The 24,837-nt window shown below is 47.9% G+C and overlaps 1 protein-coding gene across 10 annotated transcripts in view; it reads right to left on the bottom strand.

Moving 5' to 3' along the window:
• The window catches only part of TACC2 (transforming acidic coiled-coil containing protein 2), a 207,225-nt gene that overhangs the window by 166,086 nt on the left and 16,302 nt on the right, over positions 1 to 24,837 (bottom strand). For 8 of the 10 annotated variants that reach the window (XM_073904069.1, XM_073904068.1, XM_073904073.1 and 5 more), the window contains exons 2-4: positions 24,338 to 24,415; positions 18,049 to 18,108; positions 2,887 to 2,999 (exon numbers count right to left, since the gene is read on the bottom strand). In XM_073904069.1, coding sequence (XP_073760170.1) covers positions 2,887 to 2,999; positions 18,049 to 18,108; positions 24,338 to 24,370 — 206 coding nt within the window. In that variant the 5' untranslated portion in view covers positions 24,371 to 24,415. The remainder of the gene's footprint in view (positions 1 to 2,886; positions 3,000 to 18,048; positions 18,109 to 24,337; positions 24,416 to 24,837) is intronic. The other 2 variants (XM_073904071.1, XM_073904072.1) reach the window with 1 other exon arrangement.

A 24,837-nucleotide genomic window follows, 5' to 3' on the forward strand; every position in this document is an offset into this window, starting at 1 on the left:
GCCGTGCTTGAGGATGGACATTGCTGAGCAGTAAGAGGGGCAACCCGGCGTTGTCCCAGCAGTGCGGAATCATCCTCCCTCAGGAGCCGGGGACTTGTGCAGGGATGGGCATCAGAGAGGTGCCTCCCAGCCTCTGCCCGGGTTTGACCAATGCAGGGCTAAGTTCCAAGAGCGACACCATGTAGCAACGGGAAAGCAAGGCAGTTGATTGGTGGCACTCCTTTGGATGGAAAACTGAACCCCCTTGGGGATGTCTGAACCCCATCCTTGTGTAATTCAGAGGTAAGAAGACCCTCAAGGCAGAAACAATGGGCTTTCTGCCACTAACGCATAAATGACATAGGGCTCCAAGCCTCAGCGTCCCCAGCTGTACAGTGGAGAGAACCCTGTGCGGAAGGTCGTTAGGCCAGATTTACGCAGGCCTTTCTCCCCTCGTTCTGCCCTTGCTTCCAAGTCCAGCAGGAGCCACTGCAAAGCCTTTCTGTGCTTTCTATCTGGAGTTTTTCCAAGGAGAAAACACAGTACGAGGTCAATGGCTTCTTCAGTCTTTTGTAAAAACCTATAATACATCCTGTGAAGAGAAAATGCTAGTTGTCTGATGTGGCAAGGGGAGAGGCAAATGCATGTGAGGATCACAAGAGAGCAAGTCTTTCCAGTGACGAACGTCTGAGAGCCCCTCCCTGCTTCCTGACCGTGTCCTCGGGCTCACAGGGGACGGGCACAGAGCACTGAAGGGAATGGCCCCAAGGCTCCCAGCCTCGCCAAAGAGTCCCCAGTGCCAAGAGTGTCCTGAAGGCAGAGGGGTTCGAGGGCCTGAGGGATGGTGTGGTCTGGGCCAGTGGGCACCGTGGTGGTGAGGGGACAGGCGATGGTATCAATACACCCGGTGGAGAGAGGGGACTTCCAAGGGTGGCTGGGTAAGGGCTTGGAATCGGAAATGAAGTGATTTAAAGAAAATAAAAGTGCATTTCGTGTGCCTAGAGCCTTTGGCATGGTGTCTGGTCCCCATGTGCAAACTGAACATTACATGTTATGATTATCGTTGTCGTGGATGCTGAGGGTGGTGTGCGCCACCGGAACAGCCCCTCCCGGGAGCCAGCACCTGCCCTCGCTTCCTCTACACAGCCTGACTCCTGCAGCCTGCTCACCTCTCGACAGACTGTGAGTTAGTTAGTCCAGAGCACCACGGACGCTCACGCGTCTACAGAGGAGAATTCATGTTTCTAATTGTGGAACAGGAAGCTGCTTCTTTGGGCTTTTGCTCTTAGAAGGCACCTCTTTTATGCTCAATTCACTTGGCAATGAGAAGCGATTCTTCCTCAAAGGAAAAATAATAATTGGCTAAAGCTGAGCAACAAGAAGCAAAAGCCCTTCCAGCTGCTGTTATTCTTCAGTCTAGCTGTGACCCGGGCCCCAGATACTTCCCAAGCCTCTTGAGAGATCCCAGAACCTCCATGGGGGAGGGGAGTGCTGGACCTCGGCTCTCAGCCAGCAGGGATTTCCTTTGCAGAGAATTCCAGAAAAGATGAACCTATGAGTTTCATGATCACCCAGAGCCAATTTAGACAGGTCATCTGGTCTCCTTAGAGCCAACTCTTAAAACCTCTGTCCAGTGATCCCGATAAAAAGTTCATGAAAGGGGAACAGACACGGGGCAGAGGGGGGTGTCCTAGGAGGCAAAGGAGGCCTCCTTTTTGCAGAAAACCGGATCAAAGGTGTCGGTCAAGGCATATCCTGTGATTCCCTCAGCAGAAAAGAACACTCTGCCCCACCATTTCCCTAAAGAATCCTAATGTTCAGGCCAAGAGGTACAAAGTGCCTCTTCTGGAAACCGCGGAGCCGGAACCACCCAGAAAGTGATACCAGCCAGGCGTGGAAATTCCTGCCACCAGGGGCCGCTTGTACTTACCCGTGACCCTCCATAGTTTAAAGCCCAAACACAGAAATGTTGCTTAAGCTCTTCGGTAAAGTGATACCGCAAAGCATTCATGACCTAAAAATTTCATTGTCTATTGTCTATGATGGGGGGTGGGGGGGTGTCTACCTTTCATTTTTTCATTTTTGTTCCTTGGAGCTCCTGTTGATTTATTCTTTTAAGAACTGTAATTATAGCCTCCTGGAACCCCAAGCGGGTTCTTCCAACCGGATCAGGCACTGAACCCACAGACAGTTACTAACTGCCTCCAGTGTTCTTGTCCCGAGTCTGTTCTGGGGACTGAATGTTCACGTCTGCTGGCCCTCTGCTGGGGAACGCCCCCAAAACTATGGGTGCCAAACACCACATGGGAGAAGTCTATTGGACTTCTTCCCAATAGCCACAGCAGGGAAATCAGGACCTCCTGGGGGTCATAATGAGGAGCCACTGACCGATGGGCCACACCCGCACTGGCCAAGTTCTACTGCACCCGTGTGGCCTTCTTAATTTCTGGAATTCATCCACCAGCCTCCCTGGGACTCAGGGTACCTGTCACGTTAGTAATAGTTTTTGAATCCTGTCTGATCATCTGGTACCATCATTGGCTACCCCGCAGGAATACAGACCCCAACTCACCACGCATGAGACACCCCTGATACGTCCTTTTGGTAGCCTTCATGTTTTTATTTTAAGTTCTGCTAATGAAGATAAACAACCTGGAGTACTGCTGGAATGGAAGGAAGCCCATAATTGCTAATTCCATTGGGCAGAAAACATTAATTCTCTGACCGTGCAGGTCGAGGTAATCACAAAGCAGTCTATAAGCCACTGCTTTGACCATAATACCACGGAGGACCACGTCATGGGTTTTAGGGTAAGTTTTCCAAAGCAAATGGAGCAAAGCAAATGCTGAGCAGGCAGTGAGCCGGCCACATGTCAGGCTGGGCCGGTCCTCTGACCCTGGCTTTCACCTGTGTAAGTCTCCACGCTCCGTACTTCCAGACTTCTCCTCCAGGTCCCTTTTGAGGTTCTGACCATTCCCAGATGGTGGCACAGACGCTGGACTCTGAGCTGACGAAGTTCTCTGAGCCAGAAGAAAGAGAAATTGGAGAAGAAATCAAATAGGAGTGTCTGAAGACACAGAAGCATTTCTCAATTGGCCACTGGCCGCATCACCAAGCGTCAGGTTGCTCATTTGCTTTATCATCCGCCTGAGCAGCGCCTGTGTGCTGGCATGGGCTGCACTCCGAGGTACAAGGTGAGCCGAGCAAGCATGGCCCCTGCTCTGCTCTGATGGAGGAGACGTGCGGTTACACACAAGATTCCAGCTGAGAGGGACGACTTTTTTAGTCAAAAGCCAAGACTGGGGACACCTACCATACTTTGGGGGGGTCATCTGCTCCCCGGAGAAAGAGAGGATATTTGCTCTAAGATCTTCAAGTGTCTAACTTGCTTGTGGCACCACCTAGATGAAAGACATCTTCCTCCTCCCGCCCCCGGGCCTGCGGACCAGAATTCAGCCAGAAATCCTGGGGTGGGGGGGACACTGAACAAAGAAAATGATGAGCCCTTGGAAACTTGGGGCCACCGGTCCGAGGCCCTAACCACTCTGAAAGGCGGTCGCTTTTCTTCTCTCTCGCAATAAGCTCATCTGCTGGGTAAGCAGTTTTTAAAACCAAGATACAAAAATATAAAGGGCAGTCAAAACTTCAAATCATGGGACAGAAAGAGATGAGAGGTATTAAAAACTCGATTTAAATAATGCTCATTTAATGGGGGCGCCTGGGTGGCTCAGTCTGTTAAGCGTCTGCCTTCAGCTTAGGTCATGATCTCAGGGTCCTGGGATCGAGCCCCGCGTCGGGTTCCCTGCTCAGCTTCTCCCCCTACCTGCTGCTCCCCCTGCTTGTGCTCTCTCTCTCTCTCTCTCTCTCTCTGTCCAATAAATAAACTCTTTAATAAATAAATAAATAAAGCTCATTAAGTGTAGTATAAACGTCAGAAAGGGGAAAAGGGCTTTTTTAAACCCCAAGGAGTGTTTCCCAAAGCAGTGGCTGTCTTTCAGCCCATCTTCCCAGCAGTGCTCCTTCACAAGGCCCCATAGCCCTGCCCACTGGGGTGCACACAAGACTCCCCAAAGACCCAGAGGGGCGGGAATCTGGTGTGGGTTCTGTAGAATAAGAGTGCAAGCATTACCAGCAGGCTGTTTGTAGCCATTGTGGAAGAAAGCCACGTGCAACAAGACAGACTCGTGCTGGCAGGCAGAGAGAAGCCGAGATGAGGTACAGAGGGCAGAGGGGCAGTGGTCCCGGGGGGTGCGGAGGCCTTGGTTCCACTTGATCCTGGGGTCCAGCCTGTTCTGCCCTCTCCAACCAACGATTACATGAGATCTTGAGTCACCGTTTGCCTTCACTGGTACAAGTCGGATTTCTGTCACTTGCAACCCAAAAAAGTACATCCCATAAATGATCAGACCAGCTTCGAAGGAGACAAAGTGTTCTACGTCAGCTAAGTTTAAGAAGCACTGGTTATCTAGCCCTCTTTTAGAAATTCACAGTGCACATTATCCAGAAGGAGTCTGAGAAGATCTGTGGTCAAATGACATTGAACTCTACCTCCTTTTCCCAAAGTTTCTTGACCACAGGATCCCTTTGTTCACGTGCCACCTGTTACCATCTACTAGAGCTAGTGTTTCATGGAACACACTTTTGGGGACAGTTAGCACAAGGCCTCATTTCTCTTCACCTTGCTTAAACCTGGCAGATGATCCAAATCCACAGCGCAGGGCAGCCCCTGGCCTGGGGGGCACCTTCGTGAAAATTGGAAGGTGACGCTGCTCTGGGCAGGTGCGTGGCCTGTGAGCAGACAGCACCTTCATGTGAATTAGAAACAGCTTCCCTTTCCTCCAGCTGTTACAGCTCAGACCTAGGCACATGGCTTGTTGGGTGCCTGGGAGAAACCGAGCTCCGTGAGCCCCAAGGTCCTGTCCGTGAGGGAGGTGGCGGAGGTGAGGAACCAGGAGACACGCAAGAAGAGCTTCTCCAGACTTCCTAGGCTCCCTGGGGCTGCCTGCTCCTTGTTGCTAGAAATCTCTCACCCCTCAGGGGATGCTGCTCCCCTACGTGACTCCAGAGACAGATCCAGCCGGCCTTGCCCAACAAAGCCAGCAAGTGAAAATACAAAAGGCCTCTCCTAAGCCCATCAATTTACCAGTTGTGGGTACGGGATCCTGATGCAGTCGAATCATTTAATATATATCTCATTTCACCCAGATCTTCCAGAAAGTATTTACTGATTTGTCGATTCATTCAATTATCTAAAATACATTCATCTAGGGGCGCCTGGGTGGCTCAGTCGGTTAAGCGTTTGCCTTCAACTCAGGTCATGATCCCGGAGACTTGGGACGGAGCCCATGCTCGGCGGGGAGCCTGCTTCTCCTTTTCCCTCTGCCCTTGCCCCTACCCCCTTGTGCTCCCCCCATGCTCATTCTCTCTCAAATAAATAAAATTTTTAAAAAATAAATTAAAATAAGATAAACTAAAATACACGCACCAGAACCAAAGCTAGAAGTGGGGGCTACAAAAATGAACGAGACTCCATCCCTTCCCTAGAGTTGCTCACAGTCTAGGGAGACAGCCCCCCCCCATGCCATGACCACAGAGGTGTAAACACAGGGCCCCCCAAAGGGAGACCCAGTCCTCCCGGGAAGGGAGGATGCCACCCACCAACTCTATCAACCTCTAGGCTGGGGTTGTTGGAAATCAATTTTGGAGCTTCCGTGGGACATTCGGGTGCAAATCATCTGTGCAATCTGAACCTGGGGCGGGGGGTCTTCTTGAGACCTTGAATTTTCTGCTGGATGGGTGATGTCCTTGACCTTCACACGCAGCCTGAACGGCAAATTAGCTTTGGGTATGTTTCCCCCGACTAGGGCAGGTGTCTGACCGGCTGGCTACTTTGTACACCCAATTGTGTCCAAAGGTAAAAAATCAAAGATGCCTCAACTCTCAGGGGCCCACATCCTAGTGCTAACATGATACTACAATTAGAAAATCTCCATTCACTTTTGCTGAGACAGATTGTGGGGGGAAATGACGATAAGAATAGCTCCTGTCTATTGAGCACTTACTAAGTACCAGGCGCTGGGCTACTGGTCTCCGTGAACCATGTGATTGAAACTTCACAACAACTCTAAGAGGAAAGTGCTATTCATGTCCTTGCTTTATAGCTGAGGCTTGCAGAGGGTAAGTCTTTGGCCAAGATCACACAGCAGTGGAGTCTAGACGGACCCATTTCTCTCCGACCCCAGAGCCGGGAAAAGGCATTTTTGTTCCATCCCTTTAATGGGGTAGTGTTGAAGGAGGCAGAGAGAGCTGGGGCTGATCCCTCACCTAAAAGAAGGACTGCTGACCCCCTCCCTGCTGGTATGACTTCCATGCTGGCTGAACAATTCCCCGAAATGGGAGCTCCACCCTGTCCCACAGACCTCAGTCCCCTGACCTGTGAACCGGGATGACAGTCATCCCTGTTGGATAGTATGAAGGCAGTTCAAACTTTAAATCACTGTCAATTCAACCTCCGAAGTGCTCCTGACCCTTCTAGAACGTTCTTTATCTATATAACACTACTACCTTTGGATGCGTGAGTTAAAAATTTTTACTACGGTAGCTCAAGAGTAACAATACAGAGTGAGTGACATTTGCATATCAGGTCCTGAATTTTTTAAAAATTGTGACCCAATTCCTACTTGTCAGAATGTCATGCAGGCCTTGGCTCCAAATACCTTCTGCAGCCAGGCTTCCCTTTCAATCACATTATCAGCAGCGAATGATTCTGCAAATAATTTAACAGATAAATCTCCTGCTTTTTATTCCACGATCAAGGTTACTTTAAAGTAATTCTGGAAAGACACTGACATGTCTAACAGCCCAGACAGATGCAAACAACAGATGGTAGAAGGAGGCAGATCTCTGCTCTAACTAAAGGGGATAAGGGACCACGTGTTAACTTCCCTCAGGCTGAGGAAATATAACAAGGGCTCAGATTCATCTTTAAAGCAGAGAAAAGGGTCTGCCTTTCTGCCTTTTCAGCAGCCCAACCCCTCCCCCTACTAGAAAGCTAATCTGCAAGAAGAATACCATCTCTCTCCAACAAAACAGATATGGATGGAGTTGCCATGAAAGCATCAGTACTGGGTTCTGAAAGCTTAGATTCATTGCCCAAAATAGCACCTGGCACGGAGAGGCACTTTATAAATATTTGTTGAATGTTTAAAAAAATTGAGTATTTCCATTTAGGGGCGCCTGGGTGGCTCCGTTGGTTAGGCATCTGCCTTTGGCTCAGGTCATGATTCCAGGGTCCTGGGATCAAGGCCCACTTCGGGCTCCTTGCTCAGCGGGAAGCCTGGCTGGCTCAGTCTGACTCTCGATTTTGGCTCAGGCCATGGTCTCAGGGTTGTGAGATCGAGCCCTGTGTCAGGCTCCACGCTCAGCAGGGAGTCTGCTTCTCTCCAGGGCTCTTTCTCTCTCCCTCTGCCCCTCCCCCTGCTCATGCTCTCTCTCTCTCTCTAAAAATAAATAAATAAATCTTTTTTAAAAATTAAAAAAAAACAGGGGCGCCTGGATGGCTCAGTTGGTTAAGTGTCTGCCTTCAGCTCAGGTCATGATCCCAGGGTCCTGGGCTTGAGTCCCGCATCAGGCTCCTTGCTCAGCAGGGAGCCCCCTTCTCCCTCTCCCTCTGCCTGCCGCTCTGCCTACTTGTGTGCACTCCCTCTCTCTCTCTCTCTCTGCCAAATAAATAAATAAATAAATCTTTTTTAAAAATTTTAAAAAATAGAATAAAAGCACCAGTACTATCAATAGGATGGCACATCGTACTTTTCAGAGTGCTTTGACATCTATCAGATTCCTACAAAATCCCTATGAGTGAAACAGGAAGGTAAAATAATGTTTCCCATTTCTCAGATGAGAAACAGAGCATTCAGTGGCTTGCCCAGGTCTTCTTCCTTAAAGTCCGATGCTTTGCCCACAATAAGAGTACCATCCAACACCAAGGTAGTACTTTTTCTGCTGTAACAGTAACAGTAACAGCCAACTTATTACCATAAACACTTTCCATGTGCCAAGTGCTGTTCTTCTAAGAGCTTTACCTATTTAAACTCATTCAGTCCTTACAACAACCCTATCTCACAGATAAGAACACCCTGCACATGCACCAGGTCACACAGCTTGAAAGTGACAGAGCCGGGACTTAGACCCAGCCTGTCCTCCTGAACTCTACCTTATGTGGGCTCACCAGATGTGGAAACAGTTGCCTATGATCCCTGCCATCTTTCTGCCACACTCCAAGTAACTAAAACAACGGGGCATTTATGAATAATGTGGTACAGGAGCCTAGATTCATTGCGCAAAATAGCACCTGGCATGGAGAGGCACTTCATAAATATTTGTTGAATGTTTAAAAAAATTGAGTATTTCCATTTAGGGGCGCCTGGGTGGCTCAGTTGGTTAGGCATCTGCCTTTGGGTCAGGTCATGATCCCAGAGTCCTGGGATCGAGCCCCACTGTCGGGCTCCTTGCTCAGCAGGGAGTCTGCTTCTCCCTCTGCCCCTGCCCCATCCCCCCCGACTCATGTTCTCTCTCTCTCTCTCATGCTCTCTCTCTCTCAAATAAATAAGTAAACTCTTTTTTAAAAAATAAAAATAAAATAAATAAAAAAAGAGAGTATTTCCGTTGGGTCCGGTAGCCACTTTGGCAAACCGGGGGAAGCACACACAGGCCTCAGATCTCTTCTACCACATTTCCGCTCCTTGCAGTTTCTCCATCCTAGCAACAGCGCTAAGTCCTGCTGTTCGCAGGACTCTCGGGGGTCTGCTGTGTCAACAGGCATCGCTGCAAAACAGCATGTGTGTCTAAAATTTCCCTCACGCTTCCAAACAGGAGCCTGGGCAAAAAACTGGGCAATCCTCCACATGACAAACTGCCTTGTCAAGTTTCTTCTTCAAATCTTTCCGCTGCTGCCACTGCTTGAGTAAACAGCCTTTCTTTGGCTCTAGAATACTCCAGAGCCCAGGGTCTGTTTTAAAGTCATCTTTAAACAGGCACTTTCCAGCTCTAAAAAATACACTTTATCAAGAGCTAAAGTGTCTTACCATTTAAAAAAAAAAAAAAAAAGTTCCCCTGACCTTACCTCTTCAATGTGCTCCCTTCGGCTTACTGGTCATGCCCATAAAGAGGCTGAGTTAACACGGTTAAATCATGACTAGAGTGTCTTGCCAACTCGCCCACTCTGAGCAAGCTTCTTGGGAGCAGTGTGACTGCAGGTGAATGCTGGGAAGTAGACCAAAGGTCATCCCCATGGCACTAGGAATCGTATTTCAGAAACAACCGACAGGCTGCCAAATATGGAGGAACACATGTTCCGTGCTGGGGCCGGCTTGGGCCGCCCATCTGCCCTGTCACGGGAAGGCAAACGCTCAGACCAGTTCTGCTGGATCATCCCAAACATCTCTTCCCCTCCGGGAAGAAAAGGAAGGATTGAAAATTGAAGCAGCTCACCCACCCCGACAGCAGAGGACGCCCCGGCCTTGAGCCTCACCTAGCAGGCACTTTGTCAGGCCGAGAAAGGGGGGGCTCCGAGGGTGGAATTTTCAGCTACCCCAGATGGAATGTTTTCTGTCATGAACGTGGCAGAAAAATGAACAAGCTTTGGGGTCGGAGAGAGCTGGGTTTGAAGGTCCACTCTTCCCTCAAAATACGGAGAAAACAAGGGTCGTGTTTGCAGTGGGATTTGGATGCTTCTGCCTCATGTCCAGGAAGGGTTGAATCTAGGTTCTAGGCAGACACAGAAGATTTTAAAAGACATGGGATAAGATGTTAATTTTAGAGGAAGCTGCGAGAAGAGTAAGTGGGAGTTCTGTACTATCTTTGCAACATTTCTGTAAACCTGAAAAATTCCCAAATAAAAAGTTGAATTAGAGAGAAAAAAAAAAAAAAAAGACGTGGTCCCTATCCTCCCAGCGAGTGAATGAGAGTTCCACATTCAGTGAATGATACCTATTTTCCCTCACCCGACAGCATCTGGGTCAGAATGGAAGAGTTACCCTAAAAGAACCCAGGCCTGAGTTGACATGTTCTGACATCTTTTGTCTGTGAAGAAAGGAAAACCTTTGAGACTTCAAAAACACTGCCTAATATTAATGTCTTCTGTGGATTTAATATTTTAGAAGGAATATAATTTAAGGAAGGCTGGACCATTCAGAAAACCCAAATCGTTGCACCTCTTGGAGCCTGTTTCTAGACAGAGGTCTATAAAATGGCGACCGCAATCCCTGGCCCGCCTGCCTCAGGGGCTGACGGGAGCACCTCGTCAATATGGCAAAGAGTGGCACATATGAAGGAGAGTCTCTTTTTCTAAAGAGTTGGGTTTGTCAGGATAGCCTATCACGTCCTATAACATTCATTCAACTTGATTTGAAATGCAGGCATAAACCTTATGTTTTGCCCCTCTCAAATTCCTACATCTGCTCATTTTCCTGCCAGAGCAGCATGCGGCTGGACTCAAGAATAAGGGCGCAGGTGCAGTGGTTAAAAGCCAAGCTTTCCTGCTTATTTAGCTGTAAACCTTCAGGGTCTATGTCCCCATTACCGTATCTGGAAAATGGGGATCATAATTACAGGGTTTTCAAGGTTAAATAACATAATACATGAGGAGCACTTAACACAAGGCTAGACCATAGAAGACACTTATATATGTGAGTTATTATTATTACAGAGAAGAAACGGATTCAAAACTCATTAACTAAGAGCCCCAGGGGCTAAGTCCGCTTAGAGCTAAAGCAGTTAATCTGATTCTTCAGAAGATGCATCCGGCCCAAACCTGGAGCCATGCAGTTTGCAAACTTTAATAAAGGCCTCTGTGAGAGTTAGCAGCAAGCCTCCAGGCGAGGGGTTCCCTAGGAGAGACTGTGGTAGCAGAGATTCACAGTGGAGGGGCTCTCCGTTGTCACGAACTGGGGTTCACACTGGTTAATTGTCTCTTCCTTCCATTTTTTTTTTCTCATTACGTGCAGTTAAATCATCCCAGATGCCCACCCACTGCCAGTGGAATAGTAGAAGGCGTTGTTTCTTCCAGGGCTCGTTTAATGCTCTCAGAACGTTGGGTTCTTTGGGTCCCTCACAAAAGAGAGAAATTGCCCCCCAACTTAAACTTGGGACCCCAAGCATCTGTAGCTTGAAGCAATCCATGCCCACACTGAGGGGTTATTTATCTCTTAATGAGACACAAGAATCGTCACCCAGCACCTGAACCATAGCTAACCTCAGCCTGCAGAGACATGCTCAGTCACGGTTCTGGGTGATCCAGACCCCAGGGTCAGCTCACGTAGCAGGGGATCTCCCGTGCTCCTGACCCTCCGTTTCTGGGATGCCGGGGAATTCCACAGCCTGGGCCACAGGGCTGAGGTCGCCTTCAGGAACAAACCTCAGGCCCCGGCTGCTTCTTAGACTTGGAGCCAGGAACCAGGGGGGCCTGCCCCTATGTGGCCGGGGCTGCAGGGAGTGCACAGAGACCTGCTCTCCACCCTCTGGATCCCGTTTCTTTTCTGCCTGTCCTTCAGCTCTGAGCCCAGACAGCAGCTCCCTGGGGCTGACACACAGGGGCGGGATAGTTGAAGATCATTTTTTTCTGGGACTCAAACTACAGAAACTCCCAGACGATGAAATTGCTTTAAAAGAGGTTTTTTTTTTTTTTTTTTTAAATGATCACAGATTTTTAAGTCAGGCCATTGCAATAACAAGATGGGATGTTTTTTCTCCCTCCTCACGCTGCCGGAGCTGTTAACGGGCATCATGACAGCCCTGAGGGGAATCCAGGAGGTGGTAATGCCAGTGGGTGGAAGGCCATCCTTCCCCTCTGCAATCTGGAAGCTCAGAGGCCTTCTGTGGGGCTCCCCCAAACGGAACACTCAGTAAAGAACAGGAACAACTGTCATTGTCATGCTCACTGTCACAGCCTGGGACCAGGAGCTGGAGGGGCTCTTATTTCACCATGAGTCCTTCCACGCGGGTCATGATGCAGGAAATCCCAGGAAGTGCCATTGGAGGAAGGGAAGGCTACTCTTGTCAAAGTGCCACCTCTACTTCTGCCCCAAAGAGGGACACACACGCTAGGACCCTGACCCTCCCAGCGACAGCGCAGACTCCCCTGGGCTCAGCGTGAGACGTTCTGCCGACCCTTGGCTGGCCTGTGCCCGCCACCCCCACACGAATCACCCTCCACAGCCCCGGTTATAACTGTGGCTTTCTCGTCATTCCCAACCAACATGTCTGCAGGAAGGAGAGCTGCCAGGAAGGGGAGGCCTGGGGTCTGGGCGTGGGTCACAGCTGTGCACGTTGGTAGGGGCTGCCCCGTACTCCCAGAGAGCAACTGCCTGCCCCGAGGCCTCCGTGAGTCAGTTCCTGCAGGGACGGAGCAGGAGTGACCACGAGGACCCAGGACCCAAGGTGCAATGACAGGTATGACCCAGCGGCTGGGCTGGAGCTGAGAGCCCTTAGCGCATGAGGAGGAACCTTCAGTAAATGGATGGGCTCAGCCCAGCCTGCGTGTGCGAACTTGCCCCACCAATGGCTTCTGTTCTCTAGGGAGCACAGAAACAAACAAAAAACAAAAAAACCCTCCAGGCCATATTCCTAAATTTCAGAGTTTGAATAGGGTTTGTGTGGATCAAAGAAGAAATAACTGACTCGTCAGCAGGATCCAGATACCGGACCATGGTGATGTTATTAAACTTGACTTCTTGAGTTAAGGTTAAAAGGTCAATAACTAAGTCAACGATCAGTTGTTGCCAAAAAATTTCAAAAGCAAAAATCATTAAGATAATTTGCCAGCCCCCTGCCAAGAGATTATGAAGAGAGGTCCTATGGGGCCTCACATCCCTGCCTCTCTCCGTGACTACATGAAGGTCCATTCTCCTCAGGCACCTGCCATCCCCCGACTCCCGAGCAGCTCAGTACACCCCTGCCCCATCTGACCCCCACTCTCTGCCGCACGTGCACCCCAATCAGCCATCAGAAGAGAGCTGCCTCCCCTCCCCCATCCTCACAACTTCCAGGCGTATCTGCTTCCCTCTTCCCTCCACCATCCACAATGATGGGGGGATTGCTCCTGTAAGCCCAAGTCAGCTCCAATCCCATCAACTCTCAACAGTCAAGGTCAGCCTTCCCCGGGTCCACTGGTCAATCACCATCCTCCATCAACCTCTGCCTCTCTCCCTCATTCCCACCAGCAGGCAGCCATCTAAGATCTTCAATCTTTAAACCCTCAGGCAACTCCCTCTACTAGCTACCGTCCCAATATTCGGCTCCCTTTCCTAGAAAAGCTTATTGTGTTATCTCTACCCCTCTCTCTACTTCCTTATCTCCAATTCCCTCTTCAGGCATCCAAACTGCATCCCTGTCATTCCACTGGAAATGCTTATCAAGGGTTCAAGGGGCAGTATGAGTTTCCCTCACACCGAAGGCCTTCATATTGCCAAGTCAATGGGCAGGTGTCTGCTCCTTGATTTCTCGGGAGCATCTAATGCCTCTACCTTCTCTTGACACTCCCCTCCATGGATCTCCCAGGTCCCTCATTTTCCTATGTCTTCTGCTACAACTCCTTCACAAACTGCCCCCTACCCCTGAGGCTCACACCTAAATATTAAAGGACATCTCAGGGATTAGTCCCGAGTCCCTTTTCCCATCCCCAGGTGTTCTCATCCAGCTTTAAACACCTACGCTGGTGACTCCAACAGGCGTCTCAAGCTCCACCTCTTGTGCATCCAAATGCCTCTTTCACTGGAGTGCCCGGAAGGCATTCAGATGTTACGGCCAAACCAGAACATTTGATTCTCTACCTTCCCCCTAAACCTGCCCCTCCTCCAAACCTCCTGATCTCAGGGAAATGATGTTTCAATCTGCTCAGCAGCTCAGGCCAAACACCTAGGGCTCATCCTTGATTCCGCTCTTTTCCCCACCCCCAAATTCCATCATCATCAAGCCCACCCTCCCGGCCTTCAAAATTCATCCCCAATCCAGGGACCCCCTTCCCTGCCACCTCATTCCAAGCCATCACCATCCACGTCTCTGACTTCTAAACGGCCTCCTCACTGCTGTCCCTCCTCCACTTCTGCCCTCTGCCCCTTAAAGACCATTCTCTACATGGCAACCGCAAAGCTCTTTTTAAAATCTCAAACCGGGGCACCTGGGTGGCCTAGTCAGTTGAGCATCCGACTCTTGGTTTCGGCTCGGGTCATAATCTCGGGTTTGTGAGATCAAGCTCCATGTTGGGCTCCGGAGCCTGCTTGGGATTCTCTCTCTCTAGCGCCCCCCTCACCCCACCCCATCCCCCAACCCACTGGTTCCGCACACACTCCTCTCTAAAAAAAACAAACAAATAAATAATAATAATAAATAAAATAAAATCTCAAATCAGCTCATGTCACATCTCTGCTGAAAACTCCCTGGTGGTTTTGCATCCCAGTTAGAAAGCTGATAATGACCTATGAGATTCACCCCCACCCACCTCCCTGATCTTGCATCTCGACATAATCTCTCACCCACTCTCCTCCAGCCACACTGGCCTTCTTTGCTGATCTCAAAATACAACAAGCTCATCCCTCCCAGACATGTCACACATGCTCTTCCCTTTTCCAGAATGCTCCTTTTCCAGAACTTTATATGGCTGCCTCCTTCTGGGCACATGAGATCTGCAGAGAGGGCTCCACTGACCACTGATCAGAAATAGCCTCTAAATTCTTAATCTCAGGAAACAAACTGAGGGTTGCTGGAGGGGTGGGGGGGTGGGAGGGATGGGGGTGGCTGGGTGACAGACATTGGGGAGGGTGTGTGCTATGGTGAGCGCTGTGAATTGTGCAAGACTGTTGAATCACAGATCTGTACCTCTGAAACAAATAATGCAATATATGTTAAGAAAAAAAAAGAAGAAGAAGATAGCAGGAGGGGAAGAATGAAGGGGAGTAAGTCGGAGGGGGAGACGAACCATGAGAGACGATGGACTCTGAAAAACAAACTGAGGGTTCTAGAGGGGAGGGGGGCTGGGGGATGGGTTGGCCTGGTGATGGGTATTAAAGAGGGCACGTTCTGCGTGGAGCACTGGGTGTTATGCACAAACAATGAATCATGGCACACTACCTCAAAAACTAATGATGTAATGTATGGTGATTAACATAACAATAAAAAATTTAAAGAAAAAAAAGAAATAGCCTCTAACCACAATGAAACACCACTTCACACCCACTAGGATGGCTATTATAAAAGCAAAAAACAAACCAAAACAAAACAAAACAAAAAAACCCCAAGAGTTCACAAGGATGTGGAGAAATTAGAACCCTTGTGCATTGTTGATGGGAATGTAAAATGGTGCAGCCGTTGTGGAAAATCTGGTGGTTTTCAGGGAAGTAAACATAGAATTCACATATGATCCAGCAAATTCTACTTTTGGATATCTACCACAGAGAACTGAAAGCATGGAGTCACACATATTTGCACAGCTGTGTTCATAGCAACATTATTCACACCACCTGAAAGGTGGCAGCAACCACATGTCCATCAGCGGATGAATGAGTGAAGAGAATGTGGGATAAAGATAATGGAGTACTATTCAGCCCTAAAGAGGAAGGAAATTCTCACACGGGCTGCAACGAGGATGAACCTTGACGGCACTGTGCTAAGTGAAACAGATCAGTGACAAAAGTGACTCCACTTAGGCGAGGTGCCAAGTGGAGTCAGATTTATAGAGACGGAAAGTAGCATGGTGGCTGCCGAGGGCTGGGAGTGGCGAGGGGGATGTGGAGATATTGGTTAATATGTACCCAATTTCAGTTTGAAAACATGAAAACTTTCTGGAGATGGGTGGTGGGGATGGTTGCACAACGTGAATGTGCTTCACACCACTGAATCATCCACTGTACACTGAAAAATGGTCGCAGTGATAAATTTCATATAATGTATATTTTACCACAATAGAAAAATTTCTACAGAATCCTTTGTTTCAGGAACTCGGTATCGATGTTGACATCTGGCTAACTCACTGTGTTCCGTAACAAGACTGGGGTGGCGGTGATGTGGGAAACAAAGGCAGAAGAGAAATTATTAAATTTCCTTACTACCTACAGCCCATTGACAAGTCTTTCAAACAGGCAGAGTGACATTCCTCTAGGGATTCAACAGCCTGGATGTTGACACTTTGCTAAGGGCAAAGGGTAATCCTAGGCCAACCCCCTCCCCCAACCCAAGATCCTGTAAGCCTAGTTTAACATATAAAACTTCTTTTGGAAACTTCCTTTATCTCTAAACCCCCCAAGATACGTGTCGGCAATCATCCCCCAAGCATATGACCCTCCGATATACATCTGAAGGGTCTCATGACTAAGGTTTTATTAGATGGTAATAAATGACCTTTTCCCACCAATAGCTAGCCCCCTCAAGGTCCTGGAAACCTTGCTTCCAAAATTCCTTAGGGACTTACGCTCTCCCTAACCCCCTCCCAACTTGAAAGTATGTAATGGGCCACTGCTCATGACCCCAGCGCAGCTTTCTGCCCACGGGTCCTGTGTCTGGGCTTTAATGAAACCACCTTTTTGCACCAAAGACATCTCGAGAATTTTCTCGGCCGTCGGCTTTGAACCCTAATGTCTTTCCTCCATGGGCGGGCGCCGGCGCCCATCAGGAGGCCACCCGGGGGGACATGCCCATGCGGCTGGCAGCACGCGCCACCTTCCTACCGAAACCGCCCAGATCCTGCAAACCCCTCAGCCTGTTACTCCGGCCCGGTCTGCAGTGTTGAAGGCATTAGCCTGCAGCAGCCTCTTTGCCAGGCAAGGTAATGAAAATCACTGTTCCTCTTTATCCCCAGTCTCTGGCTTCGTGTTCTATTTCGGCTCCCGAGGACAGAGGTCAGTTTTTGACAACATCCCTGGTGGGATATACAGCGAAAAAGCACACCAATCAGACCTTACCTGGCAGCCACCCTTGGGGGTGGAGCAGCTCCTTTCTTTCCTTTTTCAAGATTTTATTTATTTATTTGATAGAGAGACAAAGCAAGAGAAGTAAAAAGCAGGGGGAGCGGGAGAGAGAGAAACAGGCTTCCCGCGGAGCGGGGAGCCCGATGCGGGGCTCGATCCCAGGACCCTGGGACCATGACCTGAGCCGAAGGCAGATGCTTAACGACTGAGCCACCCAGGCGCCCCTTTCTTTTCTTTTTTTTAAGATTTTAATTATTTATTTAAGAGAGAGAGAGAGAGCGCGCGCTTGAGTGGGCAGTGGAGGGCGGAGGGAGAGAGAGAGAATCTCAAGCAGACTCTGCAGAGCTCGATCTCACGACCCCGAGACCACGACCTGACCCAAAACCGAGAGTCGGACACTTCACCGACTGAGCCACCCAGGCTCTTTTCCTAAAGCCAGGAACACGCCACGCCGGGCCTCACGCCCCTCCCTCGTGTGTCGGGATTTCAGGGCAGGTGGCCTTTTGCGGTCTCACCTTGACCACACTCACAAGCACACACCGACCTGGCCTGACATTCTCTCCAGGTAAAAATCTCCTTGAAACCGACGCAAAGCTCCTAATTGGCCCTCCTCCCCAGGGGACGGCCAACACTCAGCCGGAGCGAAAACTCCGGGGCTCAGGCAGCTAGCTGCCTGACGACAGGGACAGCGGATGCAGAACGCAATCTTTTCTCAGGACACACCAGTTTTGCGCACGGGCGGCGAAGACGGGGCCGCGGGGCCACCGCGCCGTCCAAAGCCTCGAGGACAAGGGAGAGCAAAGCGGAGGCGAGCGGGCGGTTAGCGCGGGCTCCCAGCGTCTGCGTTACGTCGAGAACGTGAGCTTTACTGAGCGTCTGGAAGCAGGGCTGCAGTGCCGGCTCTTGGGCAGGCACCCCAAGATGTTGTCTTAAGAAAATCTAAACATAGATTGCAGATTCTGCTGTGTTTTACAGCTCCTTTGAGGTAGATGAAAGGAGGCAATGGGAGAAGGCGGAGCAAACCCCAAAATTTGAAGGAACATGCCACGCGCCAAGTGTGCAAAGGCCTAGATGTTAGGAAGGGGGCTGAGCAGCAGAGCACATCTCCCGGTACCTGCGCAGGCTCGGGGTTTGGAGGCCACAGGATGACGTTACGCGAGCCAGAGTTCTCTTGCTGAAAGCAAAGGAGTCTCACCGTCAGGAGGGGCCGCGGTGAACAGGAACACCCCCCACCCCCCCCCCCCCCCCCCCCCCGCCGCAGTACCAGAGGGACAGTCTTGGCTGGTTTCTCTTCCTGCTGGGGGTACTCCCACCCTGCCCATGGCTACCAGGAGACATTAGTCACCAGAGGGAAAGGCACCTGCAGGCCAAGGGTGTAGGAAGAAGGCAAGGGTTGGCCCTGGGCAGGCCTGTCATCGTGCTTTGCCCTGATGCGGGGGCTGGCCCTCCATGCCTGGTCTTTCATCTGTGGGCAGGAGGACCCTTCAGACCCCTGCCTTTCCTTCTAAGAGGTCACGTGTAAGCAGAATGCTAGGACCTCCAAGTGCGTCTTCACAGAGCCCCTGGGAGAGGCCTGGAGGCACGGATGGGGGGGGCGGATAAGGAGTGTGGAGGCTAAAAAACTAGTTTGGGGCAGCCTGCACTGATCCAGGTGTGAGGAAACAGGGTGTGCGGTGGGGGTGGAGAGGGGGGAAAAACTGTTAGAAAAAAACTACATCTTGAACATGTGCTCCGTATACTTTTCATCCTTTTGAGAAAGTGCTCTAAGTGATATTGATGGGGCCGTCACCCCCTGGGCCCACCTTTCCCCTGCATGACTCGGGCTGGCGCATCAGAGTGTCCCCATCCGGTGGCGCAGTGACGGATCCCAGCCAGGGCACGCGACACCATCAGGGCCAGTCCTCAGAGGATGCTGACTGGGAGGCTGGACCGTTAACGGGAGGAAGTCTGGACACCTGGAGCAGCCAGTGGTGTTTTTGGTTTTGGTTTCTCTTCTGTTTCTGTCAGGCGGAGGGCACCTCCCTAAGCACTCAGGCATCACGGAGGAAAGCAGAGCAAGATCCAGAGAAGACAGATCTCCAGCGTCCTCTTTTGAACCTCTGGACTGCTGAGGCTAGACCCCCTCTCTGGACTTCCTACTTCTATAAGCCAAATAAGCCTTCTCTGCTTATAGTCACTGGAAACAGGTTTCTGGCTCTTGTAACCAAAAGAAAAGTCCTAATTACGTAGAAATTTGAAAGGCTAAGTGGCCAGGCCATTCATTTATTAATTATAAATCATAGAATGACTTAATAAATGGGGAGAATGGAGGTGAGTGGAGTCAGAGGTGACCCCCAGATTTCTGTCTCGGATGGTAGGGTAGATCATGGTACTTGGGAGTGGAGACACAGGAGGAGAAAAGGATGGGGGAGGGGGAGCTTAGTTTGGGTTTGAGGAAAGTGGGGTGACAGTGGGTCATTCAGGAGACAGTGGAAAGATGAGTCTGGAACACCAATCCCATGGCGGAGCCCCGATCCTATAGCCAAATGTGCTTCATTCCCACTTGTTTCTCTGTGGAAGGCAAACCTCGTGCTGATCCTGGAATCCTAAAGGCAATGCCATCATGCCCCACTGGGTCATGTGTGACTGAGGTTGGAGCTGTGAAAATTTGCAACGGCAGGAAGACATCTCCTGTCTGCTCCAGGAGGGAACTGGGGTTGGGGCCTGGCAGGAGGTGAGAAGTAAAGATCTGAAACATTGAACTACACTCATTGCTTGCAAGGACACAGTGAGATTTGGACCCCTCATACCCTGATGAGAAAAGTGTAAATAGGAACCACCTTCTGGAAAGTATTTTGTATGTAGATATAGATAGATCTAGATCTAGTTCTATAGCAAGAATTTTGAAAACACCCTTTATTTGACCTAGCAATTCCATCTCTATGAGTCTATTCTAAGTAAACCAGCCTTTAATTCTGGACAGTGTCATTTAATAAATGATGAAGAAAACATGTAAGCCACTTTAATTTGCCTGTATTCAGGTAGAAATTCATCTCAGATTCAAAAGTTCAGCCACTGCCCCAAGGAGGTCTCTTCAAGCAGGTAAGACCAATGTTCCTCTATTCTAGGTTTTCTCAACCTTGGCACCTTTGACATTTTGAGAAGAATAATTCTCTGTTGTGGGGCTGTCCCTGTACCTTGAGAACATTTAGCAGCATCCCTGACCCCTACTAGATACCAATAGCACCTCCACTCTGGAGCTGTGAGAGTAAACCTGCCTGCAGAATTGATAAATGTCCCAGGGGTGGGGACAAATACACCCTCAGTGAGAACCATCGCTCTGTCGTGTTTGTAGCCAGCAGTGGAGCTTACAGATGGCTTGGGGCCCAAACAGCTCTGCAAGTCTTTAGAGAAGGTATTAAATCTGGGCCACTTGGTTTGTTAATCAGCAGGAGTAAAGGCCACAATATGAGTCTAGGGCCTATACTGTGTCTGCATATGGAAGGTGCTGAACCAATGGCCATGGCTTTCTTCACTCCAAAACACAAGATAGAACATTCCTGTAAGTCAGAGGTTACAAAGAGGTAGGATGAGCCAACCCCAGCCAGCAGGAGCATCTTTTTGGCTCACAGAGTGTTTAAAAATAATTTAAATTAGTTGCCAACATTTTGAAAATTGTAAAATTTCTTTACTCAGCCTCTTCCAAGAAAATAGGAGAAAGCACTCCCCAACTCGTTTTATGAGATTAGTTTTAGCATGATACCAAAGCCAGAGAAAGAAAGGAAAACTACCAAGCAATGTTAATTGTGAATTTAGACACAAAAATCCTCAACAAAATGTTAGCAAATCAAGCCTAACAGTCTTTATAAATAATTATACACCATAACCAAGTAGGATTAATTCCAGGTATGCAAGACTGGTTCAATATTCGGAAATCAATCAGTGCAATCTAACCTACCAATAGCCCAAAGAAGAAAGAAAGATCATATGGCCACATCAATTGTCACAGAAAAATTAAAAAAGCATTTGAAAAAATCCAATACCCATTCATGATAAAAATCCTTAGCAAACTAGGAATAGAGGGGGATCTTCCTTAACTTAATAAAGAGAATTTATAGGGGTGCCTAGCTGGCTTAGTCAGTAGAGCATGTGACTCCTGACCTCAGGGTCATGAGTTTAAGCCCCATATTAGGCCTAGAGCTAAATAAATAAATAAATAAATAAATAAATAAATAAATAAATAAATAAATAAATAAATAAAAAGTTTAAAGAGAGAGAGAGAACTTATAAAATCCTGCAGCTAATATCTTACTCAACAGTGAAAGATGGAATGCTTTTCCCCCCACAGCTGGGAACTAGGTGAGGATGTCCACTCTGACCATTTCTAATTAATGTAGTATTGGAATTCCTAGCCACAGTAATAAGGCAGGAAAAAGAATTGAAAAGAAGAAATGCAACTCTCCCTATTTGCAAACACCATGATTGTCTACATAGAAAATCCCAAAGAATCTACAAAAAGCCCTTTGGAACTAATAAGTGAGTTCAGCAAGGTCACAGGATATAAGATCAATAAAAAAAAAATCAATACACTAACAATGAACATGTGGAAACCAAAGTTAAAAACACAATACTATTTATAATTACTGCAAATAAAATGAAATACTTAGGCATACACTTAAAACATATGCAGGATCTATATGCTGAAATTTATGAAATGATGATGAAAGAAATCAAAAAGAAGCACTGTGTGTTCATGGAATGGAAGACTCATCATAGTAGATATGTCAGTTTTCCCAGTGTATCTATAGTTTAATGTAATCCCTATCAAAATCCCAGCAAGGTATTTTTTAGACATAGACAAGCTTATTCTAAAATTTTATGGAAAGCTTTAAGCCCTAGAATAGCTAGAACAATTTTGAAAAGTAGTCAGGAGGGAGAGGACTTACTATATAGCAGCAGTAATTAAGACTGTGTGGTATCAGCAGAGGAGTAGACACATAGATCAATGGAATAAAAAAGAGAACCCAGAAACAGACCCACACAAATATGACCAACTGATTTTTGACAAAGGTGCAAAAGCAGTTTAGTAGAGAAAAAATAGTGTTTTCAACACACGGTAGTGGAGAGATGGCCATTTGTGGGCAAAAGAAAACAGAACAAAAACATAGAAAATGAACTTCAACCTAAATCTCACACCTTACACAAACATGAATGCGAAATGGATCATGGACTTAATACAAAATGTCAAACTAAAAAATTTTTGGAAAAAATAACATAGGAGACAATCTTCAGGATGTAAGGGGTAGAAAAAGAATTCTTAGACTTGACACCAAAAGCACTAGACTTGACAGAAAAGGAAAAGGAAAAGGAAAAACTGATCAGTTGTACCTCATAAAAACTTTGTTCTGCAAAAGATCCTGTTCAGGTGATGAGAAGACAAGCTACGAGTGGGAGAAAATATTTGCAAACCACAATCTGATAAAGGATTAGTATCTAGACTATATAAAGACTCTTAACACTCAACAGTTTATAAAAAACAATTAGAAAATGCATAAGAGACATGAACACATATTTCACCAAAGAGAACACACAGACAGCAACAAGTTCATGAAAGATGATCAGCAACACCAGTTATCATGGAAATGCAAATTAAAACCATAGCGACACATCACAACACACACATCAGCATGGTGTCACCAAATAGTGACACCAAACGATGACAAGGATGTGGCAAAACTGGATCACTCGTCCATTGCGTAATGCTGGTGGGAATGTAAAATGGTACAGAGATTCCATCTCACCGTTTGGTGGTTCCTTATAAAACTGAACATGCAACTAGCACATGACCCAGCAGTTGTGCTCTTGGGCATCTGCACCAGAGAAACGAAAACGTGTTCACACGCACACAAAAACCTGTACACAAATGTTCACAATAGCTTTATTTGTAATCATCCCAAGCTGGAAACAACCAGATGTTTCTAGACCATGGAGCACAACTCAGCAAGTAAAAGGAGTAAACTACTGATACACGTAACTACCTGGATGAATCTCGAGGCAATTAAGCCGAGTGAGAAAAGCCAATTCCAAAAGGTCCTATACCGTGTGATTCTATTTCTATAACATTCTCAGAAAGCCAAAATTACAGACACAGAGGACAAACGAGGCGCCGGGGATTAGGGGTGGGGAACAGGAGGTGGTGAAAGGAAAACTGAAAGGAATCCTTCAGGTGATGGAAATGTTCAGTGTCTTGACTGTCTCAATGTGGGTGTGGGTGCGCACTGTAGTTTCAAAAGACGTTACCCCGGGGGAAACTAGGTCAAGTGTTCAGGGACCTCTCTGTATTAGGTCTTGCAACAGCATGCCAATCTACCATGGCCTCAAAATAAAAAATTTAATCATAAATCCTTTTATGATTTCATAGAAAAATACGGGCTTTTGACTTCTCTTGAAGAGATGGGAAGGTCTTGTAACACTGGGCCTGCACTCCCACATGGCAGCCGTCAGCCAGAGTTGATGGTGGTGCCTCCTTCAGACAATAGGACAGTATCCCTCCTGTTTGCCTCCTGTTTGCCACAGTCCCTTCTCCTCCCTATTGTCTCATATACTGCCATTGACCACAGTTACTGTTTCTGACCTGCTCCTAAAGACTGGAGTTTGCCATGTTTTGTCTTAATGATGCCTGTGTTCCTCCTTGAGAAAAGAAGATTGTAGGGAAGAAGGCAGAGGGAAAGCAAATTGCTTTATGCTGCCTTTCAGATCCAATTATCTCATTCAGAAAACTCAATACCATTAATCCAAAATTTCCACCGTATGTGAGATAAATAGGAAAGCGTCCTCCTGATTTTGTTCACCAGGGCACTGAATTAAGTCTCTCAAACTGAAAATGGAGAGCTATAATATTTGAATATATTTTAACAATCCCAGGAGTATGCACAATTAAGCAGTTAAAGCTCATTCCTCAGTTGTGAAAACCTTCCCTAACATGGAAATGATAGTTCACGTTTAATCTGCTCAACATGGAGAGATTTGAAGATCACTCTTTAAGGGCCATAACTTTATTTTGGGGAGGAGTGTGGATAAGGTTTTATTTCAACCTCCTCTGATGCATCCACATAAGTAAACGGATGGATAGTCACAATCCCGGAAAAATGTGCCAAACTCTTATTATTTTAAAAGGACAAAATAGTTAAACTAGTTTTTTTTTTTTAATATGGCTTATAAAATCAGGGCTAGCCTTAATACAAGAATTCTGAAAATGCAAAGGGTAAACACTTCACGGACACTGTGTGTCCGTATGTATTTATGCATAATCTGTGTTTTCGCTTGTTCCTTCCTGGGTGGAGAGGAGATGCTGAAAAAAAAAATCTAGTCAAGGTCAGTCAAGGGACCCGTGCAGGTTGAGGGGTGAGCTCCCTGACACCCACCTGGCTTTCCGAGGTGCTGTTCTCATTGCCCATGGTGATTCAGGGTGCCAGTGTCCCTCAGGATTTTACCAGAAGCAACTAGAAGAAATAAAAAGGTAAACACATCTGTAAAACTGAGGAAGATCTGAGGCTTTTTCTTTCCGCACATCTCCCCAAACTCAAAAGCCAGATGATGGGAAATGTGGATCTCTGCAGAAAATCGCTTTTGAAGGGTTTTCTTTTGTGATATGCCACCCAGACTTCTTTCCCAGGACAGGCTGCTGTGTTTGTTCCCCAGCCCAGGGTTGGCAGCCACTTCTGAAAAACGAGGGTTTTTTGTTTGTTTGTTTGTTTGTTTGTTTGTTTGTTTTAAAGATTTTATTTATTTATTTGACAGAGAGAGAGACAGCGAGAGAGGGAACACAAGCAGGGGGGGTGGGAGAGGGAGAAGCAGGCTTCCCGCGGAGCAGGGAGCCCGATGCGGGGCTCGATCCCAGGACCCTGGGATCATGACCTGAGCC

The sequence above is a fragment of the Callorhinus ursinus genome, unplaced genomic scaffold, assembly GCF_003265705.2.
Source record: "Callorhinus ursinus isolate GAN/ISIS: 27379988/994484 unplaced genomic scaffold, GSC_fseal_2.0 scaffold20, whole genome shotgun sequence".
Taxonomy (NCBI): Eukaryota; Metazoa; Chordata; class Mammalia; order Carnivora; family Otariidae; genus Callorhinus; species Callorhinus ursinus.